Source organism: Agelaius tricolor, unplaced genomic scaffold (assembly GCF_023055355.1).
Source record: "Agelaius tricolor isolate 1412-34295 unplaced genomic scaffold, bAgeTri1.0.p SCAF_15, whole genome shotgun sequence".
Taxonomy (NCBI): domain Eukaryota; kingdom Metazoa; phylum Chordata; class Aves; order Passeriformes; family Icteridae; genus Agelaius; species Agelaius tricolor.
Window position 1 is genome coordinate 2,823,496 of NW_027269275.1, and position 26,315 is coordinate 2,849,810.

The 26,315-nt window shown below is 41.6% G+C and overlaps 1 protein-coding gene across 1 annotated transcript in view; it reads left to right on the forward strand.

Annotated features, from left to right (window-relative positions):
- The window catches only part of LOC139596190 (transcription initiation factor TFIID subunit 4-like), a 158,582-nt gene that overhangs the window by 7,986 nt on the left and 124,281 nt on the right, over positions 1-26,315 (forward strand). Inside the window, exons 3-7 of the mRNA XM_071440229.1 lie at positions 12,191-12,322; positions 13,389-13,616; positions 14,456-14,578; positions 16,255-16,344; positions 18,078-18,332. Of these exons, the coding sequence (XP_071296330.1) occupies positions 12,191-12,322; positions 13,389-13,616; positions 14,456-14,578; positions 16,255-16,344; positions 18,078-18,332 (828 nt within the window). The remainder of the gene's footprint in view (positions 1-12,190; positions 12,323-13,388; positions 13,617-14,455; positions 14,579-16,254; positions 16,345-18,077; positions 18,333-26,315) is intronic.

Below are 26,315 nucleotides of genomic sequence, written 5' to 3' on the forward strand. Positions count from 1 at the left end.
CAGTGATAAATATTATGCTAAGGTTTTAGAAATGTCAGGTATTTGTTTGAGTAGTCATTATAATTAGTTGATTCAGGGATCGAGTTCTAAAATAAAGGAAATTGTGTGTACTGAAAAATATTTTTTTCAGGGAGTTTTTAATTAAGCTGATTTTTTTGAGGATTTCTTTCTGGTTGTCAGAAAGCTGAATTCAGTGAATTAAAATTTCCAGAAGAAGTTTAAAGTTAATCAAAAATAATGTGCTAGGTTTTTATGTGTATAGAGCATCAGTGTTCAAGAGTCAGTGGTGTCCACTGTGACTGAAACACAGGAAAATTCTGGTGCCATTAGCTCAAGACAGACAGAATTTAAACATTAATTGCCTGAATCCTGCAGAGTGTTCTATGAGATGGATGAACATGCCAGGCTATGAAGTTTTAACCTTTCTTTCTGATATTATTTTCTGGTATTTTACTGTATAGAGCTCAACATAATTACTGTATCTTTATTCAGTTATTTTAAGATAGTTTTATTTGGATTAAAATGCAGAATGCTTAAATTTGTAGAGCTTAGCATTGTATTTTAGTCACTGAGTTTGCATTTTACCCTTCTTTTACCTATGTGGAAAGTCAGCACAGGAAACTTGCAGTCTGCCTTAAGGATTCTAGGAAATAATATCTTAGGAAGAATGTATCAGAAAAAGACATGACCTTCATACTTGATGGGTATTAGGGTTACTGGTCTGCAGATTGTCCTAATTTTTAGCCTGTGTCAGGTGTCACAAGTTACTCAGCTAAGTGATTGTTTTCAGTGTTCATTTGCTTATACACTTTAAATAATTATTATGGTGAGAAAGTCTGTTGTGAGCTATACTAGATGTAAAATACAGGATATTAAATGCCAAAGAAATTGTAAAAGCTGGCTGTTACTTTTGGCAACTCATTAAGAAGTGTTGAGTGCTAACTGGAGAACATAAAATGGATTTGGAATTACTCTTTTTAAAACCAGAAGAAGGAGTGTCTGAAAAGCTCCCAAGTGTTCATCTAAATTTGAAAGCTCTTTGGTTCTTTCCCCTTGACAACTGTGTAATTTTTCCACTCTCAAAAAAGGAGGGGAAAATAAGGCAATATTTTAAATGTTCTGAAATAAGGTCAACTTGACCAATACATACAGAGCTGTTCAGATTCTAAACCCCTTCTGCAGCCTGGGTACTACAGTAGGATTTTTCTTTCCATACCCAGGGCTGTCATTTGCTCACAGGTATTTTGGAGGAAAATGAACCAGATTTGCCCTGAAAATTCCTGTAACTTCAGCAGCTGGGCTGGTATCCAGGGTGTGAGGAAGGAGCCACCTTTCTCTGGGAGCAATGGGAGCTGCTGACACCAGGAAGGTGTCATGTGTGTCCTGAGGAATTGGTGTGAGGCTGGAGTAAAGGCTTTCCTTAAAGGCAGTGGCTGTGTCCTTGCCTGTTCTGGTGGTGAAGGTTCAGAAGGGAAATCTCTGTATACAGCAGTACTTACCCTGTGGGGAATTTATAGAGCCACCCCTCTTCCTTCCCAAGTTTAAAAGAAGGGGAGTTTGGATTGAAGTGCCAAAGACCAGAGTTCAGGAAGACTGAGATCCATAACTGCTGTTGATCCCACCCTGCTGTGTCCTGTGGGTTCAGTCCTGCCATGATGAATGCTCCAGCTGGGCACTCAAGGCACATGATGGAGTTGCACAGCACACTTAAATCTGATGTTTCTTATTCTTTTATTGCTTGGATTTGCTATTTAAGTTGTTTGACTTCTGCTGTTTATAGCATCTTTGTGTTGTGTTTTGCAGCTTTCGGGAGTAGAAGCAGATCTAGAGCTTGGGTACACTTTTGTGTTAGATTCTTGGGAGAAGAGAGGCAAATCCATTTTGAAAGGAAGACTTGGGTTGTTCTTAGGTGGGGTAATCTTTGATTAGACATTTAGTTATGCTCCTCCTAAGTGCTGCTGTGTAAAGCATGAATAAAATCTGATTGTTTCCATTCTCAGTGGGATTCTGGAAAACTGGCAGGTGGGGATAAGCACAGGCCTTGAAGGGAGAGTCTCAGCTGGGTCAGCGTGAGGCTGAGCTGGGAGCTGCTGGGGTTGGACACGTGTCCCAGGAGGGTGGCAGGATGGATGGAGGATGGACGGATGGATGGAGGATGGACGGATGGATGGATGGACGGATGGATGGATGAGGGAGTATGGATGGATGGATGGATGGATGGATGAGGGATGGATGAGGGATGGATGGAGGATGGATGGAGGATGGATGGATGGATGGATGGATGGATGGATGGATGGATGGATGAGGGATGGATGGATGGATGAGGGAGGGATGGATGGATGAGGGAGGGATGGATGGATGGATGAGGGAGGGATGGATGGATGGATGAGGGAGGGATGGATGGATGGATGAGGGAGGGATGGATGGATGAGGGAGGGATGGATGGATGAGGGAGGATGGATGGATGATGGATGGATGATGGATGGATGATGGATGGATGGATGGATGGATGGATGATGGATGGATGATGGATGGATGGATGGATGGATGAGGGAGGGATGGATGAGGGAGGATGGATGGATGGATGGATGAGGGAGGATGGATGGATGGATGGATGGATGAGGGAGGATGGAGGGATGGATGGATGGATGAGGGAGGGATGGATGAGGGAGGGATGGATGGATGAGGGAGGATGGATGGATGGATGGATGGATGGATGGATGGGGGAGGGATGGATGGATGGATGGATGGATGATGGACGCCGGATGGATGGACGGACAGACGGACCGATGGATAACGGATGGATGATGGACGGATGGATGGATGGATAATGGACGGATGGAGCATGGATGGATGAGGGATGGACAGATGGATAATGGACGGATGGACGGATGGTGTCTGCAGCACACTCAGCCCAGAGGAGCACTGAAACACATCCAGGGAATCAGAGCCTGGCAGTAACAGCACTGCAGGCAGCAGTGACTGAGAGATGTGTTCAATATTTTAATGATCTTTTCCATTTACTGTGTTCCTGGTTTCTTTAAAATATTCAAGAAAAACATGAGTATGTGCAATTGTACCAATAACAGTTTTAATTTAGTTTAAACTATAAGATTGCATAGGATTTTAATGGGAATGTTAATGGTTGGACTCACTGACCTTTGAGACCTTTTCCAACCTAAATGAATCTACAATTCTGTGGTATTAACTACTCTTAGCTGCAGTTTTTCTCCAGTGTTTTGTTTTGGGGTTTTTTTTTTTTTTTTTTTTGTTTAGAGAAAAATTGCCAAATGCTCAGGTATATTAAAAGTATTTTTCATATCAGTGCAGTTACAAGAGGCTTGTCTGGTTTTATTTAATTGGTATCTCAGGGTTTACATGGAAATAGTTGGTCTTCCCTGAGTATTATAATAATCTGTGGATGCATTAAAAAGTGCAAGTTTGTTGTATTGTGAAAGTGATAATGTGCATCTTTTGAAAAACATGATTTGGATGCTTTTGACTTAGCTGTGCATAATTTTAATTTAACTATTTTTTCTTTGTTATTTTAGTTTCCGTTTACTTTTTCATTGACATTAATTCAAGTTGAATATTAATAATTTTTTAATGTTGCCAAAATTGTATCAGCTTTAGAATATTAGCTAAGGTACAGGATTTTTAGGAAACAAGTCATAATTGGTTGGAACTTAAATTGATCTTAGAAGAATTCTGCTCTGGATTCTTGCACTATGAGCAGCTCAAACAATGTGGGTTTCCTTGCTCTACTATATTCTTCAGAGATAATAAATAAATTCAGAAGTCTTTTAAAACTGGTTATTAGATCACATTAAATTTTTGCTTCCATATCTTGTTTTGAATTTTAGACTTGTGAAATTGTGAAAAATAGGGAGGTGCTGCCATCTAGTTTTCCTTTGCTGTGTTTCTTTTGTTTATCTGCATTTTTCATTTGTACACTTCATGGCTTTTCATGCCTTTGATGTGTTTTTTTTACTGGCTTTCAATATCTTTATACCCAGGTGAGCTTACATTCATAACCAAATAGCAAAAAAAGTTGCTTATTTCAAATTAATTTTAGTTGGAATTCATTTATGTTCGTGACAAAATTAAAGTGCTGCTATAAACTAATAATATAAAGTGAATATCATACAGGAAAGACCAATGTTTTCCTGGCCCACAGTATTTTATTTTGGAATATCTGTTACTGGAACTTCAGAGCAGGTGAAAGAGTGTATATTGGAGTTTTCATGGGACTGCTGCTGACAATGGATTTGGCTTCAGAGTTTACATATGGTTTTGTTTCAAATTTGATTCAAAACGTGTTTTCCATTATTAAGTTTTTTTGTATATCTTTAGTGATCAGAAAAGGCAGTTATGTGTGAAGTTTGATGGTTTACTGTTTTGTTTTCATTGTCTAAACAGCCTGATATATATTTTTTTAAGAAAATGGCAGTTTTTTCTGGCTTTCTTTTTTCTTGCTTTAGGCATAACTTCTACTCTTTGAATTGGAATTTTATATAATGAATTTTACTGTTGTGTTTTCTGTGTTTTGATACTCACTTTTTGTTAAGTTTCACTTTGCCATTTGTTTTTAAAATGAGAGAAAATAACGTTTTTTGTGGGTGTGCCAGGCAGTGCATGCCCTGCTCTGGCTGTGCCTGGTTTTGCTGTGGAGCTCAGGCTGTGCTTCCCTTGGTGCTGAGGGCACTCTGAGCCTGCCTGATGGATCCCAAGCTGCTGTCCTTGCTAAATCAGAGCCTTGCAAATCTGAGATTGGTCTGGTCATACACTCATAATTGGGTTTTCAGCACTGTTTATATTTTGATGGCAGCTTTGGTATTTTTTTCCTCACTTATTTATTATTATTGACTCTTGTTTTTCTTTGTTTTCTTTCTGCTTTTCCAACAAATGCTTGTTTTTACTCTTTGCAGAAAATTTCAGCAGACAGATAAATCTTTGTAGCTGCTAAGGTGCACTGCCATTGCCATCAGATAAACTAATGCATACTATTTCTTTTGTATTGATGGTTTTTGGGCTTCTTTGCAGTGTTCTGGAGAACACATTTATGGTACTAGGGCAGGTCAGAGAGAGTAAGAAATGTGTGGTCCTTACTGTGCTTTAACCACAAAACTATTTCTTTCTTTTCCTTCACAATGAGTGATTCTTTTCTGTATTAAACAGACAATAGGTTTTCAGTACTTATAAATGCTACTGTTTACATTTTTGTAGCGTTGACCCAGCTCTAAAGCTTAGAAAACACTCAAATGTTAGTGAGGCTGTAAATTGAAACATGCAGAGATCAGCAAGTGCTCTAAAGGAGGTTCCTGAGCACTGTCACAGTGGCTGCCATGTACCTATGCATGACCACAAACTACTGTTATTTTTAATTTTTACAGTAGGCTGGACAGTCCTAATTAATGAAGATTTTTATAACATTTTTCCTCTGTGCAGTGGGTTGCTTCAGGCTTACTTGTTGCCCCCCTCTGCAGTGGGAATTAATAACCAAGCAGGTTTTTTTGTGAAGCTTATCCCTGTAACAACTTTCTCAACAATGCAGTTAAGGGGATTACCAGCCTCCTTTTGTAGGTAGGAAATTGAGCCTAATTGTCTCTATTTTAAATATGGAATGAGAAATGCTGGTTAATTTATTGTGTTCAGTTACAGCCATGGCCACTCCTGGTCACAAACTCCACGTTTCAAGTGGGGCACTCCTAAAAACATTGATTTAATACAGAAGAGTATTGATTACAATGCATTATCTGTATTTGCAGGCAGCACTAAGAACTAGAGGCAGGAGTAGAATCCAAGTGAAGTGACAAAAATCTGCTGGTTTTTATTCAGCAGATATTTTGGATGGACCCTAGTGATTGTGGGAGGAGCAGCCACTTCACCTGAGCACAGAAAGTGCTTTGATGAGTATTTGCTTCAGCAGTAGGGGTTCTGGACTTCAGGTTTCTGAGGGTTTTCTCTTGTGGCCCCAAACTCCTCTGCCTGTCCTGTGTAATTGCTGCCAGTGTTTTCCTGCCCTGTTATCCCAAGGGACATTGTGCACATGGGGAGCAGAGCAGCATCTCCTGCTTTGGGTTCTGATGCTCCACTCAGTGACACTGTGGTGGCAGTGAAGGTTCTGCTTCTGCTGTTAGAGATGCTGTTTCCAGTAATTTTCTGTAATTGTGCAAATATTAGGCTTTTAAAGGGATAATTCTTTGGGTCAGTTTTGCTGTATTTTTACTAGGCTGAAAAAAAATCAAATCTGATGAAAAAAATTTCTCTGCATTGAAGTGGCTGTTCATGTGAACTGGAACCAGACTTTCATTTTTGTCTTTCCTGACTCTGAGCTGAGTCTTCCTAGCTGAGAGGCAGTCAGTCAGCTTGGGGAGCTTCTCATGAACTCTTCAGAAGTTTCAGTCTCAGGAAGCAGAGTTTGCTGATGGGGAGCAGTTAGTGGATAAATAATAGTTCAGGCTACAGCCATACCTGGAGGAGAGATTGTATGAGTTAGTTATGAAAAATTGTGTGGTGATTGACCCTGGCTGGACACCTGGTGCCCACCAGAGGCTTTCCATCCCTGCCCTCCTCAGCTGGACAAGGAGTGAAAATGTAAGGAAAGTCTTGGGAGTCAGGATAGAGATCCCTCACCAGTTACTGACACAGCAAAACAGGCTGGACTGGGGGAATTAATTCATTACCAATCAAATCAGAGCTGGATAATGAGAAATAAAAACTCAATCTTTAAACACCTTCTCCTCACCCCTCCTTTCTTCCTGGGTTTAACTTTACTCCCAGCTTTCTCCACCTCTGCCCTGAGTGGTGCAGGGGGATGGGGAATGGGGGCTGTGCTCAGCTCATCCCAGGTTGTCTCTGCTGCTCCTTCCTCCTCAGGGCAAGGGCCCCTCACATCTTCCTGTGCTCCAGTGTGGGGTCCCTCCCACAGGGGCCAGTGAGCTCCTTGAGCTTCTGCAGCCTGAGAGCTTCCCATGGGCTGCATCCTTCAGGAGCTGCTCCAGCCTGGTCCTTCCCATGGGCTGCATCCTTCAGGAGCTGCTCCAGCCTGGTCCTTCCCATGGGTGCAGTCAGTCCTTCAGGAGCTGCTCCAGCCTGGTCCTTCCCATGGGTGCAGTCAGTCCTTCAGGAGCTGCTCCAGCCCAGCTCTCCTGTGGGCTCACAGCTCCTGCCAGCAAAGCTGTTCCAGTTTGGGCTCCTCTCTCCACAGATGCTGCCAGGAGCTGCTCCAGTGTGGGGTTCCTGGGGTCAGAGCCTCCTCCAGGCACCCTCTGCTCCTGTGTGGGGCCTGCAGGGGGATCTGTGATCCATGCTGCTCCCCAGGGCTGCAGGGGCTGCAGGGGATGATCTCTGGTCCCTGCTGTTCCCCAGGGCTGCAGGGGATGATCTCTGGTCCCTGCTGTTCCCCAGGGCTGCAGGGGATGATCTCTGGTCCCTGCTGTTCCCCAGGGCTGCAGGGGATGATCTCTGGTCCCTGCTGTTCCCCAGGGCTGCAGGGGATGATCTCTGGTCCCTGCTGTTCCCCAGGGCTGCAGGGGGGGCTCAGTTGCCTCTCCCTGGGCTGCACCCCGGGCTCAGGGGAGCCTCAGCTCCAGCCCCTGGAGCAGCTCCTGCCCCTCCTGCCCTGCCCTGGGCTCTGCAGAGCTGCTCCTCTCACACATCCTCCCTGCTCTCAGCCAGCTGCAGTTCCAGGGGATTTCCTCCCCCTTCCCAAGTGTCCCCAGAGGTGCTGCTGCTGTCACTGAGGGGCCCAGCCTTGGCCAGGGGTGGGTCAGTCCTGGAGCCTCTGGAATTGGCTCTGCTGGACACAGGGGAAGCTCCTGGCAGCTTCTCACAGAGCCCCCCAGCACCTAAACCTGGCCATGCCAGCCCAGGGCAAGTGAGCTCCCAGATTTGACCTTTAGCTTGTGCTTCTGCCAGTGTCTGTGATCCCACTTCAGTTTCTTTGTTAAACAGTGCCCTTGGTTGTTTGAGGCATCTCAGATGGCATCTTAGCATGGCTTGTTGAGTTTATGTCTTCTAGATTAATGATTAGAAATAAAATTGAATTTCATTTCAGATTTTGCAAATTTAATTATAACTTAAAGATCTTATGAAAATTGAGTTTTGCATAACAGTGAAGCCATGTATTGGAAGATGTAAAGAGGTGTCACAATCTGTATTGTGAAAAACTTGGCTTTTGTGTTAATGTTTGTTCTAATGTTATTGAGGTATTTTCTTCTTTTTAGTTGATAGTGGCCAAGTTTATTGACAGGAATGCTCATGAAAAATGTCTGGAACTTACTTGTCAAAAGTGAACTGTAGTGCAGAGCCTGTGCTGCTGGTACCTGCAGGGTTGGTCAGTAGATGGTTCTACAGTACAAAATGCAAGTTTTGCTCCCAAGGATTTGCATACTAACCTCTGACAGTTTGACTTCATTTGATAAAGCTGTGAATATGCAATGCAATCTCTAAAATTGGTGCAGTCCTGCCTTGGCAGTGACAAATAATCTTTGGTTCCTTTGCTTGTTTTCTCCATATTCAAGGAATACACAAGGCTGCATTTGAAAAAGCAATTCACTTGAAGTACAGAGAGGCTTGTTTGTGCACAGCAGGTACAGTGGATTCTCTCCCAAGCTTTGCCTCCCTATTCATGTGCCCAGAGCTCTGGGGAGAAGGAAAGTAGAGATGTTGTCTAAGGAGTGAATTTATAGGACACAGAGTTGTTCTACACTGTGATGAGCCATTCCAATGTGCTCTGACAGCCTAAGTGGAAGTGACTTGTTGCACTCTGAAATCAGAGTGTTACCTGTGTTACCTGTGTTACCTGGGCAGGCAGAACACACCTTGGGACCCCCCCTCCCAGGCTGTCCCTCCTGGAATCCTCCTTTTCCCTTTCCCTGGGCTGTGTGCACAGAGCCAGCTCAGTCTGTGTGGAGGTACAGCTCTCCCAAGCTTTGCCTCCCTATTCATGTGCCCAGAGCTCTGGGGAGAAGGAAAGTAGAGATGTTGTCTAAGGAGTGAATTTACAGCACACAGAGTTGTTCTGCACTGTGATGAGCCATTCCAATGTGCTCTGACAGCCTAAGTGGAAGTGACTCATTGCACTCTGAAATCAGAGTTTTACCTGTGTTACCTGGTCAGGCAGAACACACCTTGGGACCCTCCTCCCAGGCTGTCCCTCCTGGAATCCTCCTTTTCCCTTTTCCCTTTCCCTGGGCTGTGTGCACAGAGCCAGCTCAGGTCTGTGTGGAGGTACAGCTCTCCCAAGCTTTGCGTCCCTATTCATGTGCCCACAGCTCTGGGGAGAAGGAAAGTAGAGATGTTGTCTAAGGAGTGAATTTATAGGACACAGAGTTGTTCTGCACTGTGATGAGCCATTGCAGTGGGCTCTGACAGCCTAAGTGCAAGTGACTCATTGCACTCTGAAATCAGAGTGTTACCTGTGTTACCTGGTCAGGCAGAACACACCTTGGGACCCTCCTCCCAGGCTGTCCCTCCTGGAATCCTCCTTTTCCCTTTTCCCTTTCCCTGGGCTGTGTGCACAGAGCCAGCTCAGTCTGGGTGCAGGTGCACCTCCAGTGTCCCCCTGGGCACCAGCAGCAGCAGCAGCTCCTCATTGACTGCTCATTCATGGTCTGGCTTCCTGCCTGGCACTGTCTGAGCACAGGGCAAAAGGCTCTGCAGTGTTACTTCCCTCTATTTAGGGAATGTAAAAACATCTGATTTATCTAATAAAAAATAATAGTTACAGTTGGAAGTGTATTTCTTTCTAACTCTTCAGGTAATTTCAGAATTAAGTAGCATCCTACCAAACCTCAGCAGCTTTTCCTCAAGGAGCACCATAAATTCTTTTAGATTCTTCCAGTAGGAACTTGACACTCTGGGTTGTGATTTTTTGTTAAAATAACGTTGATAATTTTTGTTTTCTCTTTGACATATTTCTCATGAGATCTGTTTACAGATTTCCTTCATAGAAAACACACCTTTTCTTTCTAAATAACTTTTGTCAGTTCTCAAAGCATTCATGTTGGGAATCCTCTGAGTATCATCTGGCAACTTGTAGCTGTCACTTGAAGATCATTTCCATGGTATTTAAGAATTTCTCCAGGCTAGTTCCTTGTTATGTTTCTCATCCCTTCATTTCAGACTTACCTTTTTAACCCTTCTAAATTTTGGAACCATGTTAATAAACCATTGCATTGCTTTGTTTGCAGTTCTCTGGTGGTGAGGGATTTCTTCATATCCAGCACTTTAGTAGATTTTACTGCCATTTTCTATTAAAGGCTTTTGTCACTATTGATTTTTAAAACCAAGGGTGAATTTAGTTTTCAAGTTTCACAGTTTGCTGCTGAGGTTTGGCACATGGGAATACATTCTTAGTTGGGCATTATAATAGTGAAAATTTATATTTTAATTATGTGCAGTTTTATTTTCAAGTATGCTCCTGTGATGAAAAATGGGCATTTATTTGCTGAGAAAAATTCTCTAGCTTGCAGTCTCCCTCTGTATGTGTGGATTTCTGGCTGCAGCTCTTGCCTGGAAGCTCGTAGCTGCCAGAAGTGCCCCTGGTTATCTCCTTTTTTCCTAAATCCTCACTTCTGGAAGCCCAGACTAATAAGGGAGCAGATATCACAGGCATGCTATGTTCTTAGGCTGGAAATTGATTATAAGCAAGTGAATTAGATCCACAAGATTCATATTTCAAATGCAGCACTCATTAGGTAGATATAATTTCATTCAACCAGTATTTTAAAATACTTGGTTATATTTATAATGAAGAAAAGAGGTGTAGGGTGTTTAAAGCAGGAGAAGCTTTATGTGCTCCTTCTTACAAAAAACCAGATAATTCTGCCTCTTCATGATGATGCTGTTTATTGTCTCTAGGCTATCTCAGGATGGAAGGCATCCCTAGTCAAGATTTTAAAAATCTTGAAAGCTTTACAAACAAAAAAAGGGGTTTGTTCAGATGTCAGGTAGATTGATTTGATTTGTTTTCGTTCCTCCTTTTTCCCCCCAAGTACAGGAGATTGATATCCAGTAGATGATGTTGCTGGACTGATTTGTAAGGAATCCTTGGGGCTTTGAATGCCTGCCTGGGCTTCTGTTCCTCTTGGAGATATTTCAGAGTACACTAGGTGTTCTTTGGAGAAGTATTTTATGTAAGTTTAATAGACAATGTAAGAATCTAAAATAAGCAGTTCTTTATAAAATATTAATTTTAGAGACATATGAATTAAAATTTAAATCAAGGAAAACTGGTTTTATCTTGTGAGAACCAACATCAGCCATGATTTATTACTCTATCCACTTAGAAAAATTGTCTTTTTCAAGTGTGTGAATGCAAATCTTAATAAATGCAAGCTATAAGACACCAATGTGGCCTCCATTTTTAGTAATGTGTGGTTCTCATTTTGTCATGATTGCCATGTTGTGTGATGCATTTCATTTATAATGGTATTTACCTTCCTGCAGAATTAAGTAACTTCTCTGGAGACGTTTTTTAATTCCTAAATCTTGTCCTTTTGTAAGATGGCAAGAGATTTCAATCTTGCAATGAAAGTAAATCACAAAATAAGTAATATGATTGCTAAATAAGATAAATTTTCTGAGCTATAGAATGTACTACTGACTGAAAGGCTGTAGGTCAGTCATTTTCCTTTGTCTGCTCTTCATATTGCAGTTGCTGTGTGGCCACAGAGTCTGTGTTCTATGACAAAGGCTCTCCCAGTGATTAGATTTCATTTCTCTGCAAGTTAATTTCTATAAAATCCAATCTGAAATTATTTTAAGAAAATTTAGAAAGCAGAAAAATATTCTGTCCATATTAATTCCATAAAGAAAAAGCACTACAACAGGCCCATAAATACCAAGAGGACCAGTATGTGTTACTGGCAATGATAAACTCAAATATTGATGAATACTGACATGTAAATATTACAACTGAATTAATGCATCAATGTTTTTGCAGGTCACATTTGTTTTTTCTAATCTTTTCCATATAGCTGTATGAGTAATGGCTTTCAGGAGTACTGCAAAGCTGTCATTGAACACGAGAAAGCTGATTTTTCCAGTACTTGTGAATGTACATATAAAAACACACTACTAGGTTTGATTTTTTTTTCTTAGTATTAATAATAATTATTAAAAATCCTTGGAGATCAAGTTACTAAGGAGAAAAAAAGTAAAATAGTTCTTTTTCCTTTCTCAGCAGCCAACGTCCATGGGCACCTCCAGCGTCCGCCTGGGGCTCCCGGTGCAAGCCAAGGTGGTGCCATCGACAGCAGCGCCCGCCAGCGCCACAGCCACGCTGCCAGGAGGGGCTGTGCTGTCCCACACCACGGTCAGGGCCTGCTGGGGACACTGCCAGGGCTGGGGCACTGCCCGTGCTGCTGGGGGCACTGTCTGTGCTGCTGGGGGCACTGTCTGTGCTGCTGGGGGCACTGCCCGTGCTGCTGGGGGCACACACTGCCCGTGCTGCTGGGGGCACTGCTGGGGACACACTGCCCATGCTGCTGGGGACACACTGCCCGTGCTGCTGGGGACACACTGCCCGTGCTGCTGGGGGCACTGCTGGGGACACACTGCCCGTGCTGCTGGGGGCACTGTCTGTGCTGCTGGGGACACACACTGCCCGTGCTGCTGGGGGCACTGTCTGTGCTGCTGGGGACACACACTGCCCGTGCTGCTGGGGGCACTGCTGGGGACACACTGCCTGTGCTGCTGGGGGCACTGTCTGTGCTGCTGGGGGCACACACTGCCCGTGCTGCTGGGCACACACTGCCCGTGCTGCTGAGGGCACACTGCCCATGCTGGGGACACACTGCCCGTGCTGCTGGGGGTACTGCTGAGGGCACACTGCCCGTGCTGCTGGGGAAACACTGCCCATGCTGCTGGGGGCACACTCTGCCCGTGCTGCTGGGGGCACACTCTGCCCGTGCTGCTGGGGGCACACTCTGCCCGTGCTGGGGGCACACTCTGCCCGTGCTGCTGGGGGCACACTCTGCCCGTGCTGCTGGGGGCACACTCTGCCCGTGCTGCTGGGGGCACTCACTGCCCGTGCTGCTGGGGGCACTCACTGCCCGTGCTGCTGGGGGCACTCACTGCCTGTGCTGGGGACACACTGCCCGTGCTGGGGCCACACTGCCTGCTGGGGCTCTGGGCACGAGGGGACATTCTGGGTGGATGCATGGAGGAGTTGTCCCTGGGAGGGTGGGCAGGCCCAGAGCAGCTGTGGCTGCCCTGGGATCCCTGACAGTGCCCTAGGCCAGGTTGGGATGGGACCTGAGGCAACTTGGGGTAGTGGAACTGGATGAGCTTTAAGTTCCCTTCCAACCCAAACTATTCTATGATTTTCATATTTTTTTGAAAGTGAAAATTGACATGTTTTTAATATAAACTATTACTAGGTATCAGTAGCTACGACGAGCGCTCCCAATCTGTTCAAGACGACGGTGGCAGGTGGAGCTCCATCCTCCCAGCAGCCTGCAGTGCTCAGCAGTGCCCAGAGCCAGGGCTCAGGGCAGCCCCCGGGGCAGCCGCGGCTGCCGCTGCCCCCTCCCACGGCAGCGCAGGTGCCGGCACAGCCCCTGGTCATCCCCAGCTCCCCTGTGCCCGGCACCACCGTGGTGTCACAGGCAAGTGGGGCAATGCTGGAAACTTTGTTTTCTTAGTGCTTTAGGAACTCCTCGGGTGCGTTCAGAAGCAGGAGGAGCTTTTCTTCAGGCAAGCATGATGGGACAAATACTTGGCAAACAGGAACCCTTCCCTGGTTTCAGCCACGTGGGATAGAAATGCTGAGAGGGAGGAAGAACACTTGTGGTCAGCTCTCCCCGCCTGCCATGTCTGTGGCACTGGTGAAAGAGCAGCTCTGTTCCTGCAGCCAGAGCAGTCAGGCCTTCAGTCTGGACTATCCTCTTGCTGGGCCTCAGAACTATGGTTACACTGAAATGTGGTGTTTCTGTTTCTTGGAGCAATTACACCATATAAAAATAATGGCTTGTTTTACTACTAATGAAAAAAAAAATTAGATAGGATCATGTTTGAAGACTTATTTCTAATTTGATTTTACTGCTGTAGCTGCTTTGTACAAAAACATGCTGAATCAGTAATTTAACAAATTAAGATAGCTTGGGGAACGTTTGTACCTTGTCTGTTGGGCATCTCAAAGGGGAATTCATCTCCAGCAAATTGTTGTCTTACTTCTCATATTTAAAGTTATTTGTACCAAAGCAGACTGTGAAATATAAAATGTATTTCTTTCATTGATTTTTTGTTGTTATTTGTGAGGTATAATATTCAGTTACCTAAAGAAAAGAAAATCTCAGATAACGAGCAGTAATAGCAAAACATATTTCATATATGGCCTGAATTAGAAAAGTTTCATCATTTTCCTTATTTGTAGTGATCAGAGCATGCATTGATTGTGATGAAAAAATAGCATGAAGCTAATAGTTGTTTTCTTTGGTTTTTGCAGGAAATGCAAGAGAATGTGAAAAAATGTAAAAACTTTTTAGCTACCCTTATAAAACTTGCTTCTCATAATTCACCATCTCCTGAAACGTCCCGCAATGTGAAAGCTCTGGTTCAAGATTTGTTGGTAAATATTTGGTTACCATTTATTTTATCAGTTTTCTATGAAACTTATTTATGGCTGCTGAAAACTATTGCTTTGATCTTAACAGTTCTTTTGGCTGTAATGAAAGGGGTTGGGTTTCATGAAAATGCAATATTCTGTATGTTATAGCTATTAAAAAATCTGTTAAAGGCAGACTTTCTTTTGGTTTTTGGAAGGGGAAATGCAGCAAAGTATTTAGTAGGCAGTTGTTGAAGCCACTCTTGTTTTGATGAGTAATACTTTGGTTTGAACTTGAGGATTCGTTATTCTAAATATGGGATCCCCCTAATCCCCCTAAAATCTGGGATTTTTCCTTGAGGATTCGTTTTTTCCTCCAAACCCTGTTCTTCCCTGAAACAAGAAGCTCTTAATTTTTGAAGCACAGAAGAACTGTAGATACAACCCCTTCACAACATGGGTTAGAGTTTCTAGGACTGAAGGAGCAGTGTTTTCCTGAGCTGCTGATTTTCAGCTGTTCCACAGACAGGAGCCTGAGTGGCACAGGGGTTTCCAGAGGCAAAGCTGTGTTAGAGTGCTCTGGCCAGAAAAGGCTGCACTGGCTGCAGGCTCCAGTGCAACAGTGAATGGTATAAATGAGCTGCAGACAGAGCTGGGAAACACTCAAGCTGCTTAAAAGAAATGTAATATAGTCTATGAAAAACTTGGATTTAAAAGTAGTTGCTATACATTTCTTTGAATTCATTGCCAGAGAAATCTGTGTATTTTAGACAAGCCTAAGGCCATTTTCAAGTGTGAGCTGTTCAACAATCATATTCAATGATTCCAGTGAAAACTTGTTTTAACTTTTACCAACTTGAAAAGACTAAATAAATAAAGGTAACTAGTTACAGTATTTTAAACAAAGTACCAACACACGTCTATAGTAAATATATTTATTGAAACTTGTTTTGGTTTGGTTTTTCTCTTTTCTGTATCAGTCAGGAAGGCTAATTAATTTTTTTTATTACAACCTGAACTTTTAACTAATGATACTTTAGAAATCTCATAAAATGCCACCCAAGTTAGAATTCTCTTGAATAAATAAATGTATTTATTCATATACTAAATAAATGTATTTGATGTAAGTGTGTATTTTGTGAGCATACATACAAATTCATAGAGGAGAAAATTTTATATCTACTTATAAGCATGCTTTTTATGTATGGCCATGCTTCAGATATATAGTAGTTTTATATATAGGTTACAGTTTTAGTCCATAGTTTTATACATATGGATTCTACAAGGTAAATTGTACCATCAGAATTGGTTTTGGAATTACTACGAAGGCTGACAAATTTCATATTTTTAAGGTTACATCAACAACCTGTTGTTGTTGTTTTCTTTTAATTTTAAAAAAAGAAATCACTATGTAAGTGTTAGCAAGAGAGTGAAGTCCCAAAAGAGACTTGAGTGTTTCTGGGGCCTTGTTTTGTCTGAAGAATTCCCAAGGGAGTTCTCTGCATTTTGAGTGGCATGTTACATGTTTGAGTTAGTGCTTGGAGAAGGATCTCAGAGAGGAGTTCAGGGACTTCAGCTCTGGAAGTTTTTGGTATGGCAGCCTCTTTAGCTAGAGAGAGATGTGTGTATAGTAGTTGGGAAAGAGGCAACCAAACAACTGAACTGAGATGTTGATGCTTTTTTTTTTCTTCACCCTGAAGGATGCAAAGATTGATCCAGAAGAATTTACAGGCCGCCTTCAAACAGAACTCAAATCATCTCCTCAGCCATATCTTGTACCTTTCCTTAAGGTAATGTGAATATTGTTTGGATAAATTTATTTCAGAGCAAAATTTCATTGCATGAACTCTTAGAATATCTTTTTTAAATAGTGTTATCTTCAGTGGCCCAGGACTACCCTTCCTTTACCTCTAAATGCTGCCCATTTCTGCCAAGATCTTCCTGGCTGGATGTTCTGTACAGGCTGCACCTGGGTCAGGCCAGGCAGGGGGTGTTCCAGCAGCCTGGGACAGTGCTGAGGAACAGGGAATTCCCACAGGAGGGAGACCTCATGTGTTTGGGACCTTGGCTGAGTTTTGGAAAAATGGATTTGTCATCCAGGAGTTCACAGCTCGAGTAGCCCTGACCTAGAACGTTGTAGTAATTCTATTAAAAAATAAAAAGCAGTTACACCCTAGTTTGGAAACCATTCATTGGCTACTCTGTAGTGATCCTTTACTGTTAGAATAAATACACTTTTCTGTGGTAGTAGGTAGTTTTTTGTGAAGAAGAAAAAAATTCACATTTCAAAGAGTCCCAAGTTATATTTACAGAATGCTTCAAGTAATTAAATAAGTTGTTTCCATACTGTTTTCCTAATCTGTGTTTGGGTTGTTGATAACTTTCAATCCACATGTAACAATGATTTATATTATGAAGAACTAAACTGGATAAAGTGTTGTTTAGATGATTCTGCTTCTAATCTGGAACTAATCAACAGTAGAATTTCTGACATGATACCAAATAGATTTATTGTGAGGTCCTAAGTTAGTATATGTGGGGGTAAATTTAACTGTTAATTGCCTCTGTAAATTAGCTACAATAATTTCCATATGCAGGATTATATACAAACATAAAAAGCATGTTTAAGTCCCAACAAAACTACAAATATGATTTTAAAAGTATTTTTGGTCTAGTTCAAAACTTCTGTGTTCAGGGCAGATTTTCTCTCTCTTCACTCCCTGCAACTTTGCTTCACAACTTGTGTTCCTGTGTTTTAGTTATCATTAACACTTGTTTGTGGCTTTTACTGCAGTCACTTCTAGCATCATGATAAGAAGCAGGAACTTTCAAAGAAAGGACTTTCTTTGAAGTCCTTTCTGGGCAAGAGGCATTAAGTTTTGAAATCAATGTTAGAGCTTTAGAAAGAGCTGTAGCTTGGGTTAAACACTGTTGCATTCTACAGCTGCCTGAGGGAGCACTTCAAAAGAAAACTTCTGCCACTTAAGAAGTAAAAAGTTTGTTCATGAAGGTACAGTACAGCATTTCAGAAGTCTGTTTTCCTTGAAATGGTATGAACATGGGGCTTACAATAGTACACTTTTCTAATGCACTCACAATACCTGACTTCAGAACTAATGATTGCATTATTAAACAGCTACTGCTGTAGGGCACTGAGAGGGAAATCATTTGGTTGTAGGTACTGGAGGTGTGTTAGGAGGAGTAAATTGGTGCAGCTTGCTGGGAATAGGGTTGTTCCATGGTTCTGTCCATTTCTTGCCCTTCCAAAGACCTAAGCTCCAGGTTCTAGATAGTCTTGAGAAGAAGAGTGGTTTTTCTGCTACAGTAAAATTAAGGGCATGTGAAAATCTGCAGGGTTGCTAAATCCAAACTGAAAGCTTATTAAAAACTGATCTTTCTCTTACAATAAATGTTCAGTCTTAGTTCTGTTTGATGAACAGGCAGTTAATTCTGTTTCCAGGAAATTTCAAAATGCTTTTTGTCGATCTAAGTTGATATTTCATAAACTTTCTTCTGTTTTTAGAAAAGTCTACCTGCACTGAGACAATCTTTACTGAACAGTCAGCATTTGGTTTTGCAAGGCCAGCCGTCTCAGCAGTCACTCCAACAGAGCAAGCTCTCTGCAGTGATACCTCAGTCTGCCTCGGGAATCTCCTCTGTTGTCAGCACACAGACAATAGGAATAAGGCAACCAAACAACATTTGCACAGTCTCTGTATCAAATACAGTGCAGCCTCCTCAGGTTAAGGTGGTACAGTCAAATCAGAGTTCTCAACTGGTAGGTACTGTAGTGTAAAAGAGGATTTCTTAATGAACTTACAGCATTTTCAGTGTCACTTTCATTGCAGCTTGTTTGGGAAAATTCTTTTTTGTTTGTATCATATTCTGTGATATGTGGTAGTACCTCATTTTCTGTCATTTCACACATATGCTCAACCATTATTTCAGCTAAGATTATTAACATAAATTGAAGGAAGTGCACTCTTGGTATTTTTGTCTGCATAGAGTGGTTGTTGTATGAGCACAGTGGAATTTGAGGGAATTACACATGTAGAACAGAAAGCCTTCCAAGATTTGCAGGCAAGAGTATAATGTTGAGTATGTCATCAGGTATGCTGCTTTGCTTTAAAATGAATATGAACTCTCTCATTTTAAACTCTTCTGCACATAGTTACAAAATCTTGTAGAAGAAGAGCTGTGCTGTTCCAGGTGTTCTGTTTAGCAGTAATGCCATTCTCTGTTTCTCACTGAGCTCTGTCTTTGTTGTGCACAGTGGAGTATGAAGTGCTTAGATTCATTAATTTAAAGGCACTATCAGTAAGGCAGCTGCACAGCCAGGCAGTCACTGAGAGTGTGGTGACTTTATCCTGCTGTTACACAGGATTCTGTGTGTGTGTTTGCACTTGGAATTAGAAGTTGTTTAGGATTTTTACAAGGTCTTGAGTTTATACAGGCAGCATTACTCTTTGTGAGAGTTTCCTTGTCTGTGGTTACTGTGCATGTGTGAGTAAAGTACTTCACTTAGATCTCAAAATCATAGAGAGAGGTTCCAGAACATGGATCAAGTTGGTAAAAATTTATATTATCGAGGTGGAGAAATGCAGCTGTGATAATGTAAAACCTTACAGTGATCTATCCTTGGGTTTATAGGCTCTGTTAAGCATATAAATAATTAGTGATGTGTGGGGAGAGAGAATATCTCTTTTGCATTAATTTAAAAGTAGCAGTGCACAGTCTGAAAATACCTGTGCTGTGTCTTGAACCTTGCAAACACTTTGTAGTGGTTAAATTATTAACTTTAAAATAAAATGAATATAATTTAATAATCCTTTAGTGAGCATAGTTTTAATGTGTAAGAACATCTTGAGTGGTAAGATTTGTGACTCTGGCACTTGTAATACACACAAGGCAGTTGGGTGTTTTTCACCTTAACTTGACTGCTTCAATGCAGCTCCAGCCACTTGCATTCTTTCTTTTTCTGAGATGGCTTCTCCCCACCCTGTCTGGATTGTTGTATTAATTAGAAAAGCGTTCCTCACACTTTTTGTGACATCATTTTGATTTGGCCATGTTTCATGACTGAGTGGACAATAGCTTTGGCTCTTCTAGGCAGAAGAGTAGCACCTGGTCAGAATTACACGTGGAAAAATCCTCCCTTTCCTAAGTTAAGCAAATTTGTGCCTGCAGCTGACAGATTGCTTAGAGGTAGAAGTGTCCATGGCCAGTAAGTCTGGCATTATCTCATGCCACAATCTACTGCCATGTAACATGGCTTCTGCAGTGCTCTGCAGCCCACCTCAAGTGCTCCTGTGCCCACTGGGCAGGTTTCACCCCACCTTTTGAGAAACATTGATGCAGGACAAAAATGGGTAAGACCACAGGAATTCTTACTCCTATGATTATAGTTCTGCTGGAGTATTTTCTGCTTGGGATAAAGCCAGATTTCTGGGAGAGGCTGTCTCATGTCAATGGATACTCTAAGCAAGCAGTTGTGATGCTGTGAGTAGAGCTGAAGAGCTTTTCTGACATGCCTGGGTAATAGGAGGAGCTGGAAGCTGCTCCAGTAACATTGTGGAGATTGATATGATGGCCAAGAGAAGTTGGTTTTCTGTCTGTAAGGAGGTCACAGGTCTAGGGCTGAATTTTCATTTACTGGATACTTGAAATGACCACTACATTTTCAAAAGGTCACCAACTGCACAAAGCAAAGCTGTGGTTAAAACTACTTCTTTTCTGGAAAAGATATAATATATAAAATATATATATAATAGGAAGAAGACATTAAGAATCATAATTTATTTGCTTTAGTGTGAAACTGTCTTTTCATATTTCCTTTAAATTTATCAGTCTTTAGTTAATAGAATCAAGCAGTACTTAACCAGGCACTTAATGACCCTCAGAGTAGTTCTATGCAGACAAAAGCAGCATCAGACATCAAGAGTTACTGCATCAGAAAATCTTAGCTCAGATGCCAAGCAGGCAGCACAGCAGCAGCTCCATATCAGGCCAGTAATTGCTGATAAGTATTGATTTGTTTGTAGTGCCACTGTCCCAGTTCTCAGAGCTCCCTGGATCAGAGCACAGGCCTGCTGGCCATCTTGCCTTGGACTTGTCCAGCAGAGGAAGATTGCAGCTGCCTTGCCTGGGGGCAGCCAGCCCTGATGGAAGAACTGGCTGAGCTCCAGCTTTTCCAGGCCTGAAGCTCATTGGAGAGGGTTCCAGCTGGCTCTGCAAACTGTCCAGCTGCAGAAGGGCAAGCTTGGTTTAGACTATGCATCTTTTCATACCAGCCAGTTCAGTTTTCCTTAAAACATGAAGGGGCTGTTAGCTGTTCCTTCCTTTGTCTTTGCTGTTTCTCAAAGGTGCCAGCTGTGGTAAGGCTTTCTCCAGGTGCACTGAGGTACCTTCAGTGTGGAAATCCTGTGTGCACTGTCAGCATGCAGCAGGGCTTGCACAAAGGCTTTGAAATGTGCTAACAGAGATGAAACAGAGACTTTTAATCTGTTTTGTAGAGTACTGGAATCATGTTCCAAACTATGAAGAACAATGTTTTATAAAGCTAGATAGTGCTACTTCTACATAAAGAAAAGGGGAACAGTCTTAGCTAATATTTTATTGATGAGACACTTATGAGATAAGCCAGCAATAATTTTTTTATTGTTCTAAGTGCAATGTTCAAAGTTTGTCTAAATTGCCATTCTTAGAGTCCATGTGCTCTGTGTTGCCTTGTGTGTGCAGACATTGCCTGTCTTGTTTTGGGTGTTGCAGCAGTAAAATCTGTAAATTTTGAAATTGAGTGAGAGAGATGTTCTTTATTACACATGTGGAGGTTACAAGTGCATTGATGGGTAGTGGAGGTGGGTTAGCACTTCATGTATTATGTTGGCACTGCCTCATCATAAGGAGAAACTCCTGGAAGTTAAAGCCAAATATTAAACTTGAGTGATAAAAACACCCAGTAAGAAAATCAGTGATCCATCTTAATTAAAACAAATTTAATTATATATAAAGCTGTATAAAGATTCATGCAGGTGAAGGATTAGGAGGGATGTTTGGAACTACATCTGCCCCATTCCTGCTGCACTGGTAGGGCACAGTGTCCCTGGGCAGGCTCTGCCATATTCTAAGTTACAGGAGAGCAGGATTTGCTCAGACATTTCCTGACACTTTCCCTGCACTCTCCCAGTGGTTGGGGCCTCTCAGAGTTGAGATAGAGTAATGGAATTTGGAAACAAGATACAGCAGCAGAATAAGAATTATGTTATATGGGGATGTTCCACTTGGCTTTTTAATTCTCCACTGAAGCTTTTCTGGCATCATTTTTCTGTTCATGAATGACTGTAATTTGCATGCATTTTAGTGAAATTTTAGGATATTGTTTTCTTTTTGTCTTGTCTGCAAGGCAGCTTAGAAATGGAAGAGTAATAGATGGCTGTTTGGATAAAAGGAATATTTTCCATTAATTGACTAATAAAGGTTTAGCCATTGACGTGGAATTTGGTGTGCAGTAAAATATAAATAAAAATGGCTGTTGAGCAGTAAATATCTGGGATCCCTTAACAGGAACAAAGCCTGTACTTGACAAATTGTATGCCCATTTGAAACACAGCCTAGTGCTTTTCTGAGTTGTTATCATGGACTTTATTTTCAGAATTTTGTGGGCTGTACATTAATAAGGAGAATATTCACACTGATTGCTGTTTGGAAACCAATAACAAAAGGCCAGGCTTGAAAGCAAAGATTAAAAGAAAAACTTAAGAGAATTGACCACACAGAACTTGTTCAGACACTGATTGTAGGGGAGAATAAAAGGGAAAATTCCTTATTTGGAATAGACCAAGATGGTAAAAATATGAATAACAGGATATAATTAAATGAAGTAGGATTTAGGTAGGATACAAGGCAAAATATCCTTAAAGTAAGAGAGGATATTAGATGGTAGATCAGGCTCCTGAAGACAGTGATGAAAAAGCCATAATTGAGCACACTCAAAAGTGACCATTTGACCATTGTAGGAAGAATTGTGTAATAAATTGAGGAGCAGGTGGAACAAGTGATGTCATGGCTTCTGTTTCATTGTTCTTCATTTCTTGGTTGAGAGCCTATACTCAATGGAATAGTGTTGTTGTCATATTAACATTAAAATAGTCAAATTTTTTTTTGTTTGGGAGGAAGAAATAATTGCTTATGTAGATTTTGAGGCACAATTGAAAAGCTGTAGCTGCTACTGCAGCATGATAAGCAATGGTAAATATGAATTCTAGGCCCATAAGAGCATGAACATTGTAAGTTAATGCTGCCAGATTACATGATAGCTGAGGTTTGATATGACATTTATCTTCAGGAGTGAGTAGACTGATAAATCACAAGTGGCATAGCCACAAGTGAGTTAGCAAGTGTTTACTCATGAGTGAAGATAAATGTCATATCAGACCACAGCCATTCTGAGTTTTATGTGTTTATGCATGTCTTGTTTCTTCCTTCTACATTATTTTTTTAACTTAATTGAGAGGAAGAAAAAAGCTTGGTAAAGGATATATTTTTCAAATCCATTTTTGTTTTTCATTCTTTGCAGAAACTCTTGTTTACTGTGTTTTTGTCTTTATTGCAGTACTTGATAGGTTTAAGCTTTTGGTTCAGATCCTTTTGCTGCTAAGGGTGATTCCTGTGAATTGGGCCAGGCTGGTTTTGCAGCCCTTGTCAAGTAAAGGTTGGAACCTTGTGCATCTGCACTGGTCCAGGAGATTTGCAAAATCCTTGTCCTCAGAAACTTCAGCAATGAATTCTGATCTTACTGTCCTAAAGGAATTTTCCTTTCAATGCTTTGTAGGTAGTGGCTCTCGTGTAATTGTGTCTCTCTTGTGCAGGCATGAGAAAGACTGATAACTTCTGTTTTCTTTCTATTTCTGTACATTTGATGTGCTTTGGCTGGATTCTTTCTCAGTCTGTGTTTGTTGGTTTTGCTGTTGATTATTGCTCTGTGTTCATGGCTATCATTTGTTCTCTGTCCTGCAGTAACTTACACTGTAGAAGATGTCATGGAATGATCATCACCTTTTGGCTTGAGATTAGGGGCAGAGAGAACCCTTACTTTATTCTCATAGAGTTACCAAATCTGCACTTTTTGAAGAAAACCCTTAGGGAAAAAAAAACGTTATTTCAGCTGTCACCTCTTTGCTATTCTGGTTATCAGTAGTGGGATTGTTGTAAATTCCTTTTTTTGTCTTTCTGAGCCTGCTACCTTATGGAAGCAGCTTTGTACAAACATCCCTTTTTTCACCTGGGAAAATCCAGTCAGCTTTAGCAAAGGGCAGAGTGGTGTCTGCAGTGTTTGGGAGGTGAGAGGAAGAACTGGTCTGGCACAGCAGACAAACGGTGAATCAAAGTGAGTGTGGTGAGTGGAGAGAGGTGACAAGGGGAGAAGAGCAAAGATGAAATCAAAAGAGAGGGAGAATACTTTTTGTTGTGAGAAATGTACATCTTACTTTGCAAAAAAATGTTCTTTTATAGAAGAAAAATGTAGGTAACTGTTGACACATTGCACTTGGAGGAGAATGCCATGGCTTTGCTGCTTTGGTGTGTTCCTTGAAGGGCTCCAAAGTGCAGCAGCCTAGGACATGATTCTGCAATTCTGACAGATAAATTGAAGAGGAATAACTAGTATATGACAGTACTTGCTGTCTCAACACTGTCTTGATCATAATTTTACCATTTTCCTAATTCTATCAAATCTAGGCAATGACTAAATCACATTCTTTTCTATTTTCTGTGCCTTTGTTTTCTGTTGTTGTGCTTGCTGTCTTCAGAGGTGTACATAATGAAAATGCTTCCCTGTTTAAGGGAGCTGGAATGATGAACAGTTCCTGTATGCTCTGAAGACTTTTCCATTCTGTCTCTTTACCTTTGTGACTCAGCACTTGAATAGAATCAGTGATGGTGTGTTTATGGGCACAGTGGGAAAGGTGTGAAAGGACTCCTGGAGGTGCCTTGTGCAGCCTCCTGCTCACACATTGGGATGTCTCCCATGTGGCCAGTCATGTTTTGAGTGTCCTCAGGAAGAAATTGCACAGCCCTCTTGGGGCAGCCTGTTCAGAGCTTGCCCACCCTCATGGTAATTGTTCTTTTCTTCTATTATATTGGAATCTCCTCTATTCCAGCTTTTGTCTTTAGTGCTGCATCCTTCTGCTCTGCACATCTGGGGGAGTCTGACTCTGTCCTCTCCTCACTTCCCACAGGTGGTTCCAGCAGCACTGGGATATTTCCTGAAGGCAGGAATAATGTCCCTGCTAACCTCAGTGTCCCCAAACTCTGTGTCTGCTCTCTCAGTCTGGGTCAGCTGATCTGTGGCTTTCAGCTGTGGTTCAGAATGTGGAGAGATAACCTGGCCTGGGGTACACTTGTTGTGCATGGTTTTCATCAGTGAGGAATATGAAATCATTTAAGTTCATCATCTCCCAGACCAGCTTGCTGGTACACTTGTTCATTGTCTACAACTGTGAGGTCAAGCTAAGGACTCAATAGTAATGTTTATGATGTTGGGAAAATAGGCAAGAAGATTAGAACAGTTTGAGTTATCTTAATTGGTGAGTGTGGCTTAGATAGTTACAATTTTTAATGCAGGATCCTCTGATTCATTGATTTTTACTATGTCCCTAGTTTGCCAGCAAAGAAGTTACACACTCTGCTTTACAATTAGCAAATTGCTAATTTTAATTCCTTAATGATCTCCAGATCTGGAGATTGCATGTTTCTTAAAACTCCAGTACAGAAACTGGAATTTAGTGTCAGATGCTGCTCTGAGCTCTGGTGCAGTTGTTCTTTTGAGAGAGTATGTGCCTGTTGCTGGTTGGTTTCTTTATGGAGTTTAAGATGATGATTTTTGGTCTCTGCCCCTTGGAAAAGTTTGTTTCTCAATACTTTTCTAGATTTTCAGTGTTTCTACATACATTGAAGTCCTAGTACAGTACTTGCCAAAAAACAATTTCTGGAATGTATTGGGTAGTAAAGAAAACTTTGCCATTTATGTCATTTTAAATGGTTAAATATTGTCCTGTCTTTAATGGTGTTAGTGGCTCATTTTGTAGGGTACTCACATGAAAATATTAATTGAGGGAAAAAGAACTTGGTTCTGAACTGTAGAAGTTGCCTCACAGAGAGAGAAAAAATGCAATTGCAGAAGATTTCTGTGATGCCAGATAGTAAATTCTGTCCAGGGGTCCCACACATCTCCTTTATGCCCTGGCTTCTGGTCCCTTAAGGTACAGCAGCTTTTCTTCACTATTCTCTGCAAACTGATCCAGTAAATTATTGAAAAAGTGGCATCATTCTCCTTTTTCATACCAATGTATGTTTTCTTAACGTGGACTATTCTGTCTTTTTACCAAACCCACACTTGTTCATGTTTCCTGTGCATCAAATTTAATTTAGTGCAGTTTAATTCAACTTTTTTCTGTTATTTTCACTGATCAACTCTGTTTCTTTCCTGTTTTTAAGCATGGTAGCTGCTTTATTCTTTCCCCTCTGAATGTGACTATTCACTCTCTGTCTTGACCAAGTAAATTTGTATCTATTAGCTCCATTTCTGTGCTTAGTACAAATGCTCCATTTTCCTTCAGTGTCCATAGCTGAAGCTGAATCCTTAATCTTTTTTCCCTTTTCTCTTTCTGCAGGGTGGTTATTGCTAATACTTCTACATCCACAGGTTTATAATAACTTTTCTCTGTATTTTAGGACGTACAAAATGCAGTTTAGTAACTTCAGA